Raw genomic sequence first — 20279 nt, 5'->3', positions numbered from 1 at the left:
AAAGCTTTAACAATTTGTCTCCTTATCTATCTGAAGTTGATAAAACTTTGAATGCTTTCAGACACACTGCTCACTGCAGGAGGAAGAGCCGAAACAAAGTACAGATAAGCTGATTCCCTAATGAAGTATATTATGAAGTCTACTCTTGGCACGTGTTTGTAATTTCTGAAATACCAACAAAATTTGCTTCACTCTTTAAATTGGAATTTTACTGATGTGCTCTACACAGCTCAGCTGCAAAATACAGCTGAGAACCAAGATCTAAGGTAAATAAATAGCAGATAGACAACATCACATGTTTCCTGTTTAATTGGATAAATGGTAATCATCCTTCCAAGCAAATGAAATAACAGAATAACCCAATATGTAAAATAAAATTCTTTATTTTTCAAATAACATAAATCCAGTTAACGGAAACAGTTGTTTTCGTAAATAATATCTGTTGTATTAAAGTATACTTAAAAAGAACAAAAATAAAACAAAACAAAAACCACAAACAATAAATGTAGATTTCTGTCTGTGAAATCAAGAGCTAGATTAGATACATTTTCACATTGTTAAATTGGTTTTTGCTCACTAGGATGTTAGTTCTGCGGGTATTATCTTATACACCTTATCCAGAAAAAAAGCATAAATTAAATATGAACAGAGCATTTAGTATATGTTTTCTCTGCTACAGAGATATATTAATAAACACATTTGGTAATATTTCTAGTGCAGCATAGTAGCATAAAACAAGCCATTTAGAATTAAATCTCATGTCATAAACAGTAAAATCTTATTTCAGAAGGAATGTGTGACTCTGTGAATGTGTGAATATTTATATATACAGTAATAAGTAACAGCTTTTAAATGACTGATTTGGGAAAACACCATTAACATCAATTCATATTGACATCTGCATTACAGAATATCCTTAAACCGGTAAGAGATATATACCACCAAACAAATAAAAATATTATTTTTTTAAACATTTCCATAAAACACTTTCTTCAAAAATTGACACAGGACTGAGGAAACCTATCTAGATTTTTTTCATCGGATATCAAAGGAAGGTCTTTGTTATGAGAAGGAGATAATCAGAGATCTACTCTAAGAAGTAAAATATATAGCTCTTTGAAGTCCCTCTACTTTCATAGAGAGTTCTCATCTAACACTGTATGTAATTAATAGGCAATCATATAAAGAGAAAAAACTTGTATCTTTATTGGAGAAAACCTTATCAATGTGCTAGTCTCTATATCTGATAGAAAGGAAAATTAATTTGTTTATTACACAAATTTAAATATGACATACATAGCAATTGAGAACACACTTCCAAAAAGCACAGTACCTTATGTTCCTTTCAAGTCTATCTACAAATAATTCACGTTATAAGCGGAGATCTGAAAATGCACCAAAAATGTTTTCTCAGTTGAAATAAAGTTCTATGCCCTTCATGGTAAAATACACATTTCCAACTGAACCATCCTTTTTTCAAGGGAACATTAGACCACCAACAACTCTTCTTTGGATTCTTCAGTAGGTTCGCTCCACTGATTTTTTTTCCAGATCACTGGCCTGAGCAATCATTACACTTAAAGAGGTATTCCCATCTGGCCATTTAAATATAATTAAATTCATTTGCCATCTGTAAACATTTCTTCAATTGGATTTTATTAAAGAAAAAAATATTCCTGTGTGAAGATAATTTCTCATAAATGTAGTCATGTTGTCCCTTAGAAACAAGATAGCTTCCTCGGATACGACCAGCTCACATTTTGGCAGCGGTGGCCAGACATGAGCTATTGAGTCTTGCCCGACCACCTGGATTCAGCATTCATTACCACAGGACATTTATGAGAAATTATCTTCCCACAGGAACATTTTTTTTAAGAAATGTTTATACATGGCAGATCAATTAATCTGGATGTGACTGCCGAGACGAGAATACCCCTTTAACTATCAGTTGAGTCACTAATGGTTGCAGCACACAACTTGGAACATAAGGATGCAAAGAGCTGGAGTTGATGAAGATGATAAAAAACTGACATTATAGGCCAAACAGTAAAGTGGAGTGAAGGTGTTCTATATAAAGTACAAACCAACCTTGCTTCTGTGAATATAGCAGCATGTGTGTAACAGGACAATGGTTGATGAGGCAAGTTACCACATGGATTACAAAAACTACTATTGTTTAGGCCATACAGCAACCATTTTTGAATCTTCAATCAGTATAAATCTGGTTTGGATTCACAGATGGATTTTCAGCATTTGCATTTAACATCACATGGAACACCCAGAATTACGGAGTTTTGGTACAAACCATTAAGTCTATCAAAAATCCATGCATATCATCTGACAGACTATTTCTTTTAGTTGAATATATTGGTTACCCCTTTATAGTACTAGAATGTTTGTATCTAAATTTGTATAAAAAGTGTGGAATCCAAAGCACAGCCGTAGGAATAAAACTTCACCATTTTATTGTCAGGTCAAATTAAAAAGTGCAATCCATGTAAGTGATGTTCATTTCATCTGCACAGGGCAAGTCAGGAAAAAAATATGTAATATTTTAGGTAATAATTGTATATGTAAATGTATGTAATAAAAAATATGTAATATGTTTTTTTTAGAGTTGAGAAAGTCCCAAAGCTTTTATTCCTACGCTGTGCCTTGTATTTCAAACTTTTCAGCATGTGCGTGGCCATTGGGAAATAGCCACTCCAAAGAGTATAGTGGTATAAGAACAATGGTAGAGAGTACTTAAAAAACTTGGCAAAATGCTAAGTTGCTTTAGTACATTTAATGGGATTTTAGGAGTAAATATGATTAATGAGCTAATCTTAGTACTGTATTAGGTCTTTAGAAAATCATTGATGCAAAGTGAATGGGAGAAGAGATGGCTGATGGCGATGCCCTGATTCCAACAATAGATGTTAATGTTGTGGTTATACTTGAATTTTTTGTGGTCAATTTGAAGATGAATATTTGAAAAGGTAATTATAATTTATTTGACGCTGTAGCTGTTTCTTCTCTTTGCATTTTGGACTCTTAATTCCAGTGTATATTGGAGGGATCCATGTATCTTCACATTAGTTTGAAAACATTGGGGTGAACAATCACCACATTGTCTGGTTTCATTTACTACAGAACTTTTTGAGACTTGTTTCAGTTGAGACTCGGACAAAAACAACTAAACTGGGACAAATACATCTCAACTGGCACTTACAAGTCTCAAGAAGTAGTACAAGAAACCAGAGAATGGGGTGATAAAGTTACTCCTCACCGTTTGGTGAGTGAGTGTTGTGATCTGGCACTCCACATGATCACATGGATGATACGTAGCAACATATTAATTTCAGGAGCATTTTGAAGCAAATTTTGAAGCAGCAAGTGCACATAAACACAAGCAAGAAGAGGGGTCATAAATTAGGGATAGCAGGCTCCCATTTTCTGAATGACTTGATGCTCATTATCAGTATGAATATACAGATTTAATTGAAATAACAAACCGTTCTATCCCATGGGCTGTGACCTTGTCCGAGTCTCTATTGATGTAAACCGTTTGGCATTAACAGGCATAGCACTTTTAAAAAATTCTTATAGTATAGAAACGTACACTTACCATAGTATCCTATCTAGTAAAAGTCGCAACTTTTTGTAAGGTCTCAAGTTTTCAGATTAGTCTACTCCAATACAAAGCCTTCCTATAAAATTAACATTTCCCAACTAATGCCATAATTATTTATTACTTGAGACAATGAGTGGATCCGAAATTGAAGCTCGGGTCTGAAGTTCGGGTGTGTCCAAAGCGATCCAGACATATTGCTGGCTGCATAGAAACCAATCCGGCAATATGTCTGGGTTTCGTGGGACGCACTCAAACCCGAATTTAAAGTTCATATCTTCTCATCACTACTTGAGACTTAAAAGTAGGTCCTTAGAGAGTTACATGATAGATGGAATGGTAATGTTGCCATTATTCAAAAAGTACAAAAATATGGTCCACTAACAAAACTGAGTGTTTACTATGCAAAAATAATAATTTTTTTGGTGCACAATATTGTGTCCCACAGACTTTTTACTGCAAGTCAAACACCCATTTTACACCCTTTTTAGACAATCGGGAAAATTTAGAAAGTGGTATAAAGGAACCCTTAAATAAATGTGGCACAAGGCAGATAATGTTTTAGTCCAGAGATCTGGCCCAGAATCTCCCCCAAATATGTAAATTCTAAGTATTCTATAGTAAAAAAAAATGGTAAAAATTGTAAATATTAAACTATTCTTAATTTTGTAAAAGTTTTATTCAAATTAATAAATGTAATCAAATAATTTTATACCAAAAAATATACATGATTGTCCCATATATAGCAATGCTATACATGTGTAGTTATTTAATTACATCATCACAGTAAACACCCAAGAACAAAGGTCACCATATGTATTCATTATATACTGTATGGGCAAAATTTGAGTTCTATATTTGCCACGCTTTGAGACAAAAAAAACAATTTTGGCTTTCTAGAACAATAAGATTGTACTGATAAAGGGTTATCCCAATCTTTTTAATTGCATTAAATACTATACGGTAAAAATTAATTGCTTACACATACGTCCTAACTGCAGAGTGCAATGATAATTAAGCTGTTTATATACTGATGGTTGCAAAAAGTTTAAATTCAAATCAATGAGTTATATGACTTCTCAGTTGGACTATTACCTACGAGTACCTCTTTCATTAAAATGTGTAGCAAAAGTATACGTTATCTATTTCTGTTTGTTTTTTCAAATTTGAACTCCAGTAAATTATACAAAATTCAAACAATTAGCAGCGCAAAAAGAATGAGTCCTATAAATCAAGACGTTGTTTTCAGTTGAAAACAAAAACTCCAGTTTTTGAAGATAAAAGTCATAGTTAGCTTCATGAAGGAAAGCAAATTCCACAGCATTCCATGCAAATTTCTAAGCAATCTGATGATTCACAACAGGCGTCCATTATGCCACAATCCATATCACAAGGACAGTTGCAGTCATCTCCCATTTCTTCTCCGCAACAGCAACAACAGGCTTCAGAAGTACAGATTCCACAAGATGCTTGTCCTAATACTATGTTGCAGAGTGTGACAAACTCACAAAATAAGCAAGCTAAGATACAGTGAACACAGCAATCTTCATTTAAAGTAGGTCATCCATTCAGGTAAAGATGATGCATTGAAGTAAAAAAAAAAGGAAAAAGAAAAAAAAACATTACATTATTAAAGTGAAATTAATTGGTTGTTAAACTGCAAGATACATTTAAAATGCCAGGGATGTGAAGATGGTTGATTTACTTTTTGGAGAGAGTATTATCTTAGGAACTATTTTTAATGCACCCCTATTTCCGCACCTGTTTACTTACAGTAAATAGGATTTGAGTACAATTTAGAATCAAATGTCCATCAAATAAATATGTTATGATGTACTGTGTGTTAATCTAAGACTATTCAGTTAAATAAAGTGATATCTAGGATGTTCTGGTGGTAAAAGTGGTTAACACCATTTCCTTTGATCTTCGCTTTACATTAAACAATTTAATCCTGTTGATTCAAGATGATTGGTTAAATGTCCTAAATGAAGTTTCTTCTCTGAAGACCAGAAGTCTGGTGGTACTATTTTACTACAGTTGATTTGTTATTACTAATTATAATACCTCTGTAGTGTGGAATACGGAGATATAAAGTTTGACAGAAATCCGGCCTACTTACTCCACTACCCTGAGTAATGGGCAAAACATGATACATAACATGTGTTCAATAAAAATGTTATAAAGCACACAATTATTAATATTTTTAACTTTTGTTATGGATGTCTTATATTATTTTTAGTCATTACATTGTTATGAGTTTTAAAACAAAGCAAAAACACATGACACAACAAATACATTTAGCAAAAGTGTTATTAAGTCCGGTAGATGTTTCTCTTTAGTTAAGAAATTATATGGATCTACCAATAAAGTGCCACTGGCAATGTATTTATATGTTTGAGCTCTAGGAAAATGTAAAATGATGCTCCAGGGGTAGACGAAACTTTTGCTGAAATAGCAGGTATATGACCTCACTTACATCATTGATTGTGAAATCTAAAGAAGGCTCCTTAGAAAAAACATAGCTTTAAATTACCTCTATAGACATTTGCTTTCTGTATCAATTTTTTAGATCAGCCACAAAAACCAGTTTTTGAATTAATAAAAACTATTGGTATTCATTCACTATGTACTATTAGATCATTTACAGTAAGATGCATTAAAAAGGAAATATTAAAAATTCAAGGGTTGGTCTTAAAAGGAGTAAGAGAACTTCCACACCTAAAAGTGTTGTGCAGGTGTGATGCCATGTTAACATGCAGATCAGCGCCCCCGTGAAGTCATAAGAGAGCGTAGATTGCTTTCCATGACAGGATTCTGTACTGGAATCGGTATTCTGTATTACAGTTGTATTGCAGTATATTGTACAAATGATCAGACCATATAGGGTTCAAGGAGGCCTAACATGATAGTATAAAACATTAAATTAAAAAAAAGTTTAAAAAATATTTAAAATATCTAATTACTGTATATACTCGAGTATAAGCTGACCCGAGCATAAGCCGAGGTACCTAATTTTAACACAAAAAACTGGGAAAACCTATTGACTTGAGTATAAGTCGAAGGTGGGAAATGCATTGGTCACAGCCTCCCAGTATATAGCCTGCAGCCCCTGTAGTATATAGTAAGCCCCTGTAGTATATAGTCTGCCTGCTCCCAGTATTAAGCCTGCCAGCCCATGTAGTTTATAGCCTGCCAGTCCCTGTAGTATATTGTCTGCCAGCCAGCCCCCTGTAGTATATAGCTTGTCATCCCCTGTAGTATATAGCCAGCCCCTGTAGTATATATCCTGCCAGCCCCTGTAGTATATAGCCTGTCAGTCCCTGTAGTATATTGTCTGCCAGCCAGCCCCCTGTAGTATATAGCTTGTCATCCCCTGTAGTATATAGCTTGTCATCCCATGTAGTATATAGCCTGCCAGCCCCTGTAGAATGTATCCTGCCAGCCCCTGTAGCATATAGCCTGCCAGTCCCTGTAGTATATAGTCTGCCAGCCAGCCCCTGTAGTATATAGTCTGCCAGCCAGCCCCTGTAGTATATAGCCTGTCATCCCCTGTAGTATATAGCCAGCCCCTGTAGTATATAGTCTGCCTGCTCCCAGTATTAAGCCTGCCAGTCCCTGTAGTATATTGTCTGCCAGCCAGCCCCCTGTAGTATATAGCCTGTCATCCCCTGTAGTATATAGCCAGCCCCTGTAGAATATATCCTGCCAGCCTCCTGTAGTATATTGCCTACCAGCCCCACAGTATGTAGCCAGCCTGTCCCCCTACAACCTCTTCTGCTTCCAATGCTCTGATGTCTCCTCAGGTCCTTCAATCCTCTTTGTGTTCTTTGGCTCCTCTTCGGGTCTTCACACTCGGCCGGCACACAGAATGATGTCAGCCGCTTGCCAACATCATTGTTTGTGAGCCGCCGGCATCACAAGGGGACCCGAAGAGGAGAGGAACGATCCTAAGAGGAGCTGAAGAGGAGTGGAAGAACACAAGTGGATCCGGAGGACCCGAGGAGGCACCAGAGCATCGGAAGCAGAAGAGGTCCTATTGGGGGACATCAGAAAGGTTAGTTTTTTATAGACTAGAGTATAAGCCGAGTTAGGGTTTTTCAGCACAATTTATATATATTCCTTAGAATATATGTAGCATTCCTCAGTGCCAAAATGGCCGATCAAAAAAAAATAAAAAATTAGTCATGAACGCTGTAGTGGAAAACGATTTAGGTCAAAAGGTCATGGAGTTGTCCAAATGGTAATATTACAAACTTCATCCTATCTCACAAAGAATGGCCTTGCCCAGCTCCATGCATGAAAGTATGAAAAAGTTATGGGCGTCAAAATGTGGCATAAAAAAAATTATATAAATTATGTAGGTCTGTGAGCATACTGACACAAAGAATAAAGGGAATATACCATCTGGAGCTCACAGTGAAAGCTTTGAAAACAATGGTCATCAGAAAATAGCCCAAATGAGTTTCATTGCCAATTCCATTAATTTGGATTTTTTTTTCCAGTTTCCCAGTACATGGCACATAAAATAAAATTGTGCTAATAGAATGCATATTTTGTCCTACAGATAACAAGCCCTCATACAGTTCTTTACAAAGACAAACAAAAAAAGAAATAGCTTGTGTAAGGTTGGCAGTGAAAAATTAAAACGCTAAAACCCCAAAACAATTAGCAGCAGATTTTGCTAAATCTAAATAATATATAAGTTATAAGTTTAAGTTGCCATTACTTGTACATGGGGCAGTGGCACATTTTCTGAAACACAATGTCCATTCTTCAGGTAGAAACTTTCAATAAATGTGAAGTTAATTAAATATTTTTGAAACAAATATTTCTCAATTTTTTAATCATTCACAAGGGATATTCCCACAAAGACAAGATTCTTAAATATACTAAGCATAACAAAAAAAAAACACATTCTTTAATTCACCGTTTTAAACAAAAACAGCATTTCACAGATATAATTCAAACCTGTCTCTATCAGTCCTGGTGTATACAATTTTTAGATACGACCATAAATCTTCAGATTATGGGCAGATTTTTCTCATGAATTGTCTGCACACTGCAGTGCTCCTTACCTCCTGCCCTCCCTCCTGCATTACAAGACAAGCTCAGACACAGGCACTTCCTGCAGCACTTAGGCCTCTTCCACACTAGTGTTTTTCATGCGCGAGTTCTGCGCACGCTTTTGATCAGCAGAACTTGCATTGCACTCTGTCCCATTATTTCCAGTGGGCTTGTTCTTATTTGCGGTTTTTTCACGCGCGTCAAAAATCGCAGCATGCTCTAATTTTGCATTTCATGCACGTTTTTCACGCCCCATTCAAGTCTATGGAAATGCATCAAAAATGCATTGCACTTGCGAACATTGCAAGTGCAATGCGTTGTAAATAGCTTGGCTTACAATTTTTGATCCTGGTGGTAGACTTTCTTTAATTGTGACAATAATTTTTAAGAAAGAAAATCGTTACACCATGTAATGATGTCTACTGTGGAAATGGGGCTCACCTAAAACCTGTCTCAACTTTTACAACACGCTTTTCCCAACGCAAGACCTACTACTCATGTTCCCTGTATCCCTGTCCTTAGCTACTGCGATTATGCTTCATCGTGGCAGTTAAGGGGTTAAACTGTCCGGCAAGGAGAGATCTCCCTGCAAGGCAGACGCAGCAGAGACCAGGTTGTGTCCTAATGTGGCAACAGCCTGCTAATTAGGATGATCTATATGGTCCTTTGCTCTTAACCAGCTTATATGCAAATTGTATTTAGTTCGAGGGTGTAGTTAGAGTGCAATGCAGGCCGCGACCTCAAATCTAAAATTTATCTATATGGATTTGAGGCATTTGCAAAAAAAAAAAAGTCTCAAAAAAGCCAAAATTTGCACCTGTTAAAACAAGAAAAACTAAACATGCATCACAAGAAAAAAGACATGATCACGGAATCATCAAGATCAACAAATACCTACCAAAAGTTTCAATTATACCATTTTTTTAAAATTTTCCTAGTAAGTTTTTTCCAGATCTAACATGAGAAAATTTCTACACAGATCTGAAGATGTGTAAATTTGTAAAAAATTTTAGTTGTCATTAACCTCTTAGCGCTCAGCGTCCGATATATCGGACGCTGAGCCGATGCCGGTTCAGCTCAAGATTTGAGCCGAACCGGCATCGGGAAACACGGGTTGCCGGCTGTGACTGATAGCCGGCACCCCAGTGTAACACCCGCGATCGGAGTTGTCTCTGATCGCGGGTGATTAACCCGTTAAATGCCGCGGTCATCGCGACCGCGGCATCTAACATGCATCTGGGGTGTCTTTCCCCCACGATCGCCCCCCCCCGAATCATTTTCGGGGGGCACCGATCATTGCTACGGTATCACTGGGGTCCGATCTGGACCCCAGTGTTACCTGCAGGAACTGTCGGTAAGATGGCGTCTGTGACGTCATCTTACTGGCAGAGTGCCACCCTATGTAAGTGCATAGGTTGACACTGTTAATGCCCTGCAATACATAAGTATTGCAGGGTATTATTATGAACAAGCAATCAGATGATTGCTTGTTCATTTCCCATGGTGGAAAAAGTGAAAAAGTAAAAAAAAAAATTATTCAATAAAAAAATAAAGTAATAAATCACCAAAAATGCCCAAAAGCCCCACAACATATAAAGAGCCATATAACTAAAAAAAAAGTCTAAATCATAACACAAACCCCACATATATAGTATCACTGCATCCGTAACAACCCGTAGAATAAAAATAAATAATTATTGAACCCGCACGATGAACGCCGTAAAAGAAAACTGTTATAAACCCTCCAAAAATTATGATTTTTACCTATTCAATCCCACAAAAAATGCTATAAAAAGTGATCAAAAAAACATATGTACTCTAGAATGATACTGGTGCAAAGTACAACGTGTCCCGCAAAAAACAAGCCATCAACCAGCTCCGTAGCCAAAAACGTAACAAAGTTATGCCACTTGGAAGATGGCAATACAAAAATGATAGATTTTTCCCCACAATAGGGTTTTATTTTACAAATTTAGTAAAACGCAAGAAAATATATTCGTGTCTGGTATCCCCGTAATCGTATCGACCCATAGAATGAAGATAGTATGATTATTAGTCTATACGGTGAACACCACAAAAAAAAAAGTAAAAAAAACAGTAGAGAATTGATGCTTTTCTACTCCTGCTCTCAAAAAGAAGTTCCTACATTTTCAACAATAGGTGATACCAACCCCAAAATGGTAACATTGGAAAAAGCATCTCGTCCCGCAAAGAAAATGCCGTCACGTGGCCCTAATGGTGCAAAAGCGAAAATTTTATAGCCTTCAAAAGAGGCCAATGAGGAAAGTAAAAGCCTGGCAGCTGCAGGGTGCTCCTTCCCTTCTGCGCCTCACTGTGTGCCCATAAAACAAGTCACGGCCACATGTGGGGGGTCTCTGTACTCGGGAGAAATTGTAGAACAAATTGTATGGTGGGTTTTGTATTTTTATCTTTTGGAAATGTGTAAATTTTAGGGCTAAATGAACGTATAACCGGCACAATTTGACTATTCTAAATTTCGCCTCCATTTTGATGTAATTACTATGAAGATCTCAAGGGGTTAACAATCTTCGTAAAATCTGTTTCTGATAGCTTGAGGGTGCAGATTTGAAATTGGGTTGGTTATATGGGGGGTTTTGATGCTAAATATGTAAATTTTCATTCAAAACTGTATCTATCCCCAAAATAGTCAATTCTGAAAATCCAGAAAAGCGCTATTCGATTTGTAAGCCGCGTGACATCAAAATAAATTATCCAGACATTTCAAAAATGGTGAAAATGTAAAGTAGACATATGGGAAATGTTATTCAGCAATTTATTTAGGTGGTACATCTATCTGCCTGAAAACGCAATGATTTCAAATTTCAAAAATGGCAAATTTTTCAGAAAATTCATCATATTTTCTTTTTTTTTTGTAAATAAACGCAAAACTTATCAGCCAAAATTTACCACTAAAATGAAGTACAACATGTGGGGAAAAAACAGTCTCAGAATCGTTTTGATAAGTGACAGTGTTCAAAAGTTATAACCATATAAAACGACGCATGTCAGAATCCAAAAAATGGGACTGAGCCTTAAGCTACAAAATGGCTGCGTCCTTAAGGGGTTAAGCATTATAGAACACATTTGTATCTGTAAATACAACTTTAAAGGGATCCTGTCACATCATTAACCCCTATAAAATTACCCTCAATACCTTATTCTAACCTTTGTTAGTCTTGCAGATATACTTTTATCTCACACTGCAGCATGCTTAGAAGTTCTTATATTTCTGGTTAAGAGACAGTCAAGAAGGTGGGGCAGCTCAACCACATTGTCAATCTATCCCGCTTTCAGACCGCCATGTGCTCTACCCACTCCTCATCTGGGACTTCCCAACCCTGCCTCCTCTTGCTGACGTCACTCTCTGGGTTTTCGAGATCCCGTTGAGTTGCCCCTTAAAATGCGAGTTTTGGCGATTTTCATGAAAGTTAGAAAAATCGCAACTAAAGTACGAAGCCTCATAACATCCTAGAAAAATGAGAGGACTTCTAAATATAAAACCATACCAACATAAATCAGGCATTCGGGAAATTATATTTATCAAGCTATTTGGTTGGTCTGACTATCTGCCTGGAAAGCGGAACATTTCAAACTTGAAAATGGAGAAACACAAAACTTATCAATAACATTTTTCAACTAACCTGAAGTACAATATGTCACAATAAAACAATTTCAAAATCACCTGGATATGTAAAACATTCTAAAGTTAAAACCAGTTATCATGACACATGTCAAATTCTAAAAATAGGGTTCAGGTCAGGAAGGTGATAAATGGCTTTGGTGGCAAGGGGTTAAGTTCAGCTGATGCAAAAAACTAATGAAATAACACACATGTGATTGACCTACTTTTTAATTGTAATATTGCTGTGATTGTATTAAACACAAAGGGGTAACTTACAGGCATTTTCAATTCCAGGTTTAGTATTTTGTGCAGTGCACTATAAACAAAAAAGGTATGGCTTTTGAAATGTGGCAAGTAAAAAACAAAAATGAATGAATGAATGAAAATCTCAAATCAAAAAAATGAAATTGACCAGTCTTCATTTTGTATTAAGTAAAAAAAGGTGTCCAGTTATATTTTACATATGCAAGTTGTTTGTTACTGCAGACTTTGTAAATATTACTGGAGGATTGAATTTTTAATGTTAGTTTGGACAAGAGAATGTTGTCTGGTGAGAGTATTAATTATTGGTTAAGCATCAATGTCAGTCTGATGTAAGTGAAACAGCAAATAAATGCACTTACTGAACATTGACCTTGGTCATCCTTTTAGCTAGCTATATTCACAAAGTTCAGAACACTCAAAACAGATCTCCAGGCACTCAGCTGTCTCACAGCAAGAATCAAAAAGGGCAAAGTCACAATCAAAGTGGAAGTTGAGGTCCTCTGCGGGAATTTCCTCAAGGCCCACACAGACATTGGAACAGTAGCCACAGCAGGAATTACAGGCCTCATGCAGACAGGAGCAAACCTGATGTGGGCCAAGGATGAACTCAGTGCACTGACAGAAGAGACAGGCCAAAATCAAAGAAGCACAGCAGTCTAATACAAACAAGAAAGAATAAAAACTAAAAAGCTGATACAGAGAGAGAGTCAAAAAAGCACAAGTAAAAACACAACATTGAATACAATTTTAATAAGTCCCATGAAATATTCATCACTTTCTTTTACTAGGGAATGCAGTTTTGAATGAAACAAATGCTTTACTATTTAAAACAAAACAAAAGCAAAATATCTAATTGTATTTTCAGCTACATTCTTATCGACATACATTACTAATGTCATACTGCTCATCAATTGTTACTGTTCTGAAAGGTTCCTAAGCAATGCTTTGGATATTGAATCAGGGACAATAGCCGATGTGTATGGCTACTAAGATGAAATAAGAAATAGAAAATAGGCGACACATCAATGAAAACTGCAGTACACAGTATACTGGAAGATGCCAAAATAATTATCATGCTAATATCTACAAAAGAAAAGGCATTATTACAATCACAATACTTGACAGTAGTTGCTAAGCCTACAGACTGTACATTAAGCAGAAAGAAGAATGTCTAATTTTTTTTATTCTTTCTGCATCACAATATTACATACAGTATATTGCTGAACACTTTTTAACACATTTACCACAATTCTATTGAAGATATGATATGAGTAGCCACAGTCTGTCTTCGAGTAATGTTACTGTGACATAATACTGGAACATTCAGTGGCTGCTGAAAGAATCTGCTTTAGCCATTTATCATCTCTTGTCAATGAACAATCAATTCCCTCAATGGTTAAACTATAAATACCCAACCTATCATATGCATAAAAAAACTGCAAGTCTGATTCTGTTTTTTTTAAACCACAAAGCAAACTGTTTGAATTTTAAGCTTGCTTTTCATAAATGACCTAGGTCCATTACACTGGATCACTTACAAGGGCAGCCTTAGTTTCCCACCTTCCCCCAGTGTGTATTTGTGGAAAAGTGCAGTCCAGCATAAATCTGCCTCCTCCCAACAGTAAAATCACTGCCCAAACTTTTTCTGCCTTTGTTTATATTGGCTTCACTCATCATGGGATGTGTCAAATGGCTCACTGCTAAATTCACCATGGAGAAAGAGGGACAGCATTCTGGTAAGGACAGGAATGGAAAGGACTTCCTGTAAGCTCAGGCTAAGATTTAAAGATGCAAAGAGATGACCATCAAAAGAAGGAAGCATGGCTCACCAACAGCCTAGGGAAAGCATTAATCTTCTCTTCAGAACTGACTTTTTGTATACTCATTCTTTGCAGCAGATCATTTTAGGTGATGTAGGGAGGACTTTTAACCCTTTACCAGCATGTATTACTGTTGTGAGGGGTAAAATTCTTGTGACAGGTCTTCTTTAACCTTATTAACGAAAGACTACAGATTGAGTTATCACCTGGTTAGTTATAACCTACTTATGAAAATCTGTGATGCATCCGTATATGTCTATGTGGACTATCCAGGGGTTGGTCTGCCGAATTTTTGTTCATGTATACTCTACAACCACCATGAAGACCAAACATTTTAGTTTTCTTTGTGCACCCAAACCTGTGCTTTGCTAAATGTGAATAAAATGTACAGTGTTGGTTTATACTTTCCTCAGAGTGATTTTATGAGCAATATATTTTACAAGACACCTAATGTAAACAGGGGGTCGTCTGTAAGTCGTGTGTTCTTAAGTAGGGTACCGCCTGTACTCACCTTTACTGTTTATTTGAAGCAGTCAATTTCTACTTTATTCTCTGTCATGGCTGTGTGCTGCTGTTAAGCTGGATGAATCAATGTGAAAACGTCATTGCACCTGCCATATTCATAGCCACAAACAGCTGTGGCAGAGGATTTATGAAGGGGAATTGGGACAGGCGGGTACTCTGTTAGGAACAAAATAGGTTCCTTCGGTTTGTACTTAAGTTGAATTTGTATGTAAGTTGGAACTGTATAAAAAAATAAGTCCTTAACCCCTTAACGACTTGGCCTTTTTTAGTTTTTTCACTTCCATTTTTCACTCACCAACTTCAAAAATCTATAACTTTTTTATTTTTCCACATAAAGAGCTGTGTTATGGCTTATTTTCTGCGCAACAAATTGCACTTCGTAGTGACGGTATTTAATATTCTATGGCGTGTACTGGGAAGCGGGGAAAAAAATTCCAAATGCAGTGAAAATGGTGAAAAACCACATTTGTGACGTTTTCTTGTGGGCTTGGATTTTACAGCTTTCACTCTGCGTCCCAAATGACATGTCTACTTTATTCTTTGGGTCGGTACGATCACGTGGATACCAAATTTGTATAGGTTTTATAATGTTTTCATACATTTAAAAAAATTAAAACCTCCTGTACAAAATATTTTTTTTTTATTTTGCCATCTTCTGGGGCCAATAACTTTTTCATACTTTGGTGTACGGAGCTGTGGATAGTGTCATTTTTTTGCGAATTTTGATGCCGTTTTCATTACTATAATTTTTGGGACTGTGCGACCTTTTGATCACTTTTTATTAATTTTTTTATATTTTTCAAAATGGCAAAAAAATGCCATTTTCGACTTTGGACGCTATTTTCCGTTACGGGGTTAAACATAGTGAAAAAACATTATCATATTTTGATAGATCGGGCATTTTCGACGCGGCGATACCTAATGTGTTTATGATTTTTACTGTTTATTTATTTTTATATCAGTTCTAGGGAAAGGGGGTGATTTAAAGTTTTAGGTTTTTTTATTATAATTTTTTTTTTTAAACTTTTTTTTATTTTTACTTTTACTATTTTTCAGACTCCCTAGGGTACTCTAACCCTAGGTAGTCTGATCAATCCTATCATATACTGCCATACTACAGTATGGCAGTATATGTGGATTTTACTCCCCATGCATTACAATGTGCAAATAGCACATTGTAATGCATGGGTTAAAAGGAAGTAGCCTCGGGTGTTCGGAACACCCAAGGTTACCATGGCGACAGATCGCCGCTCCCCGTGACGTCATCGGGGAGCAGCGATCCACAACAAGATGGCGGCGCCCATGCGGCGCCATCTCTTTGAAGCCGCCGGCAGCATTGCTAGCACTGATCGCGGGTGTTACCGGTAAGCCTTTGCTGCAATATGCAGCACAGACTTACCGGCTATGGAGAGGGCGGGACCCGGCGCGCGCCGTACTAGTACGGCGCGCGTCGGGAAGGGGTGTTAAGTAGGGGACTGCCTGTATTTGAATTTCTGCTTTACACATAATTCCGCAGCCGTCAAACTAAAACCTGGTGTTCCATGGCCCAGTCTTGCCACAGAGACCTGAAGTTGGACACCGCTACTAGTTTTCCTAGTTGGAAAAAAAAGCTATACTTGATGTTAAAAAGTTGCATTTAAACACCATATTTTTCCTAAATTTGTACCAGTATCAGTTCCAATTAGATCCGTGGCAAAACTCAGGCTTTTGAATTGGTCTGTATGCTGTTGAAGGGGATTTCCATGTTTAACTTTGTGCATGCGACTGTGTTTTTTGGATGGAAAGTGACCGGACTGTAACCCTTTCTTTAGGATTTGTAACTGAGATGTCAAGCAGTCTTCATTGGACTGCACATGTACAATTCAACCGCAGTGCAGTGAATAATAGACAGAACAAGGTTACACACTTCATATAGGAATCAGTGAGCTCACATTAGGAACCAAGACATAATCTGTCATGCATCAGTGACATGCCATGAAAAATAACATCCAAATATTAACAAAACAAAGGTTTTTAAAAATACTGCAATGGCTTTGCAATTCGTAAACAGCATTAGAGTACATTTAAACAAACGTGTGCCTGCCCGGAGCACACATCGGCATGCTGCTTACCCCTACCATGTCCATAGGAAACAGCGTCGCACAGCCGCAAACGCAGGCAAAGATAGAATGTCCTCTATCTTTTCCCCGTGTATGGTACCGTGCCACACATGTGTTGCACCATACTGCCGCTGGGTCGAACCACACAGCAGACATCTGAATGCTGCCTTAGTAAAAGTAATCAAAAAGTGAACAAATGTTTAACAAAAGTACACAGATTAAAATGAAATATTACCACTGCATGTGTTCATTGTAAAGATACACAAATCAATAAGGGGTCAATATACCTTCTGGGGATGAGCCAGGTTTTTGAGAATACGCTGAACTCATTTTGCTTCTTTTGCTTCCATCGCTGCTCACAGATAAACTGGACTGGATCTTTCTGTGCATTTTTTGTGATACAGGAGCTGATAGCTTTCTATGATCTGCAGCAACATGTTTGACCCCATTGTGGATTCCATTGATGTTACTCAGACCTACATGACCATTTTGTATCTTGCCAGTTTCTTCCTCGCTCTGTTCCAGTGCTGAAGTATTTGGCTGAGGCAAACTCTGAGGTTGGGCTTCAACACAGAAAAAAAAAAATGAAAAAGATTAAACAGAATTCTCTAAAACTACAGCCAGAGGAGATCTGATAAAAAGTATTTTAAAGAAAGATCACATATTATCACATATTTTGCACTCAGTTAATAACTTTTGTATAAAAGTTGGCTGAATGGTAATGAAAGGCAACAAATGAATAAAATCAGAAGCAGAATCACTCATATCCGATACTATACAAATGTTAGTCCATATGATCTGGAAATGCCATAAATACCAAGATATTAAGAGCAGATCAAGTTTATATTGGAGGAACTAAATAGGACTTTAAGTAAATATTAGTACATGTAAATAGGGGAAGATTCTTCAATAGTTGCCACTAAAACCCAAAAATGGTTCAACTATTCTTGGCCAGGAAAGCAATAATGAAGTACTGGACGGTAAGTTCCTGTGGTCAAGGCATAGTTGAAATTAATGTGAAAATAAAATTGACTAATGTCACTAAATTTAAGTATTCAGCATTTCATGTCAAGTGACCAGGGTGATGTCAGCTTGTGAATGTGTCAGCACAGACCACACAGGAACTTTAATTTAATTGTTCTACACTTCAACTCTGACTAGTTCATAAATAACACATGTAGAATTTAGTTAAAGCTAATAAAATGTAGTAAAATGGTAATGTCATAGCCTTTATCACAAACAATAATTTGTTTTTATTTTAAAGCGAAACCTTTAAAGGGAACCTGCCATTGAAATTCTCTCTCAATGATCCACACAGCAGCTTGTTCTGTAGCAGTGAGATCTGTGAATCAGGAAAAAGGAGAAAGGGCAATGCAGTAACCACTGAAAATACAGGGCCTTGTTGGACTCACTTAGTGTCACTAGACTCACATCAAGTGAGTTGCATATAAAACATAAAAAAAGCTTCAAATCTAATATTTATTTTGGGTGCGTGGGTTAATTTCAATGGCAGGTTCTCTTTAAATCCATTAAAAGGTTTGACTTTAAAATAAAAAAAAATATTTCTTGTTGGTGATAAAGGCTATGGCACTACCATTTACTAAATTTTATTAGTTTTATCTAAATATGATTCATGTGTTATTTATGAACTAGTCATAGTTGAATTGTTGAACAAAAAATTTAAGTTTGCTTTGCCGATTCCACAGCCCATCTGAAAAAAAGTAGCTCTCGGGCACGGGTGACTACATGTGTGTCCACTGTGTCAACACGTTCACAAGCAGAATGGATGCGCAGGGTGGTTGATCTGCACCCAAAGTAGCCTCTGTAGGAAATTTGCATAATAATAAACATTTTTTAGAACTAAGGTTTCATACTAGGGAATGTAAAAAACAGTTTAGGGATGATGCAGCCATGAGAAATCTACCACAGGATTTACTTCATTAAGTAGTTTCCCGATGGTAGATTTTCTCAGGACCTCTTTTATTATAACATTATTTGTCGCAATTGCGGCAATATAGGGTTGTAAAAATTATGCTATCTGGGTTCTGCCCGTCACCTGCTCTAAGCATTAGGACTTGTATTGGAACGGGGGAGTGAATAAATGAAAAGATGAGGTTCTCTGAGGCACATAGCTGCCGTAGCAGAGCGCTCCAGACTAATTAGCATCATTTTTATAAATCTATATTACCACAATCTCAGCGTATAGGGTTACAGAAGCGGAAAATGCTGCTCACTGTTGAGGGAACATTTTCCTTATGTAAAAAGCCAAATAGGAAACATTCAAAATATTGTTTATATTGTTGCCCATTAATGAAAGCTATGCTATGTTAGCTCTTTCTTTGCTTTGTACACTATTTTGCAATAGCGACCTACATTTAAAAGTTTTCTAAACATTACAATATTATGCGATTAATGTAATAAATATAATATAATACTAATAAACTAATGTAAGAAGGAGTAACATCAATTATAGCCTTAACCTTAAATAATAATAATATTTAATATATATATTACATCATTACACTAGATTTTTTTTAGAAGTAATAAAAACGCAAATAGAACTATAACTATAATGAAATCCCAAATTAATTTATAAGGGTTTAATTTACTGATAGCAGTAAAGAGCTTAGTCCTTCTTTAAGAATACATAAAAGATCCTACTTAAAATACATACACAAAACGATGGGGTTATGGGGCTGCCTGAAAAGACAAGTGGAAAGGAACATTATTGATCTTTTATTCTCAATAAGTAGTCTTTCCTTTATACACGTGACGGCTCCGAGAACTAGACTTAAGACCATTTGGCATTTTCAGAGGTGTAACTTGTGCAAATTCAGCTCTATTGGGAGAACAATGTTATCTTCAGTCAGAGATATAAAAGACACAATACAGAGTTGGACTTAAGAGTTGTTTTGAATTATTCATATTTTGCCTGTATATTCAAGAAATTTTTACAAACTCTGCATTTTATGCCACATAATAGCACACATTAAACGCACAAAGAAAGTTTTTGACAAACCTGTTCTTTCAAAAAGTGGCATTTTTATGTTAACTTTCAACACGTGCTATATCATTCTTAGGAGACTATTCCTTTTTACAAAAGATCCCATTTACACTCTTTCGTACAAGAAAAAATTGTATTCTTACTATTCAGCAACAAATGCAATGCATGTCAGAATGTAAAATAACAGTTGTGTGAACACAGGGAATCTGGAGCAAAGACAGGCTATATACTTTATTACTGATTTCACAAT

The 20279-nt window shown here is 36.4% G+C and overlaps 1 protein-coding gene across 5 annotated transcripts in view; it reads right to left on the bottom strand.

Annotated features, from left to right (window-relative positions):
- Positions 1-367: 367 nt before the first annotated feature.
- Positions 368-20279, bottom strand: part of MDFIC (MyoD family inhibitor domain containing) — a 90256-nt gene continuing 70344 nt past the window's right edge. For 4 of the 5 annotated variants that reach the window (XM_072146945.1, XM_072146946.1, XM_072146942.1 and 1 more), the window contains exons 4-6: positions 17313-17588; positions 12941-13237; positions 5018-5154 (exon numbers count right to left, since the gene is read on the bottom strand). In XM_072146945.1, the coding sequence (XP_072003046.1) occupies positions 12969-13237; positions 17313-17588 (545 nt within the window). In that variant the 3' untranslated portion in view covers positions 5018-5154; positions 12941-12968. Of the gene's footprint in view, positions 5155-12940; positions 13238-17312; positions 17589-20279 lie in introns of all 5 variants that reach the window. The other variant, XM_072146943.1, reaches the window with a different exon arrangement.

Source organism: Engystomops pustulosus, chromosome 4 (genome assembly GCF_040894005.1).
Source record: "Engystomops pustulosus chromosome 4, aEngPut4.maternal, whole genome shotgun sequence".
Lineage (NCBI taxonomy): Eukaryota > Metazoa > Chordata > Amphibia > Anura > Leptodactylidae > Engystomops > Engystomops pustulosus.
This window is presented reverse-complemented; position numbering and strand designations above follow the sequence as displayed.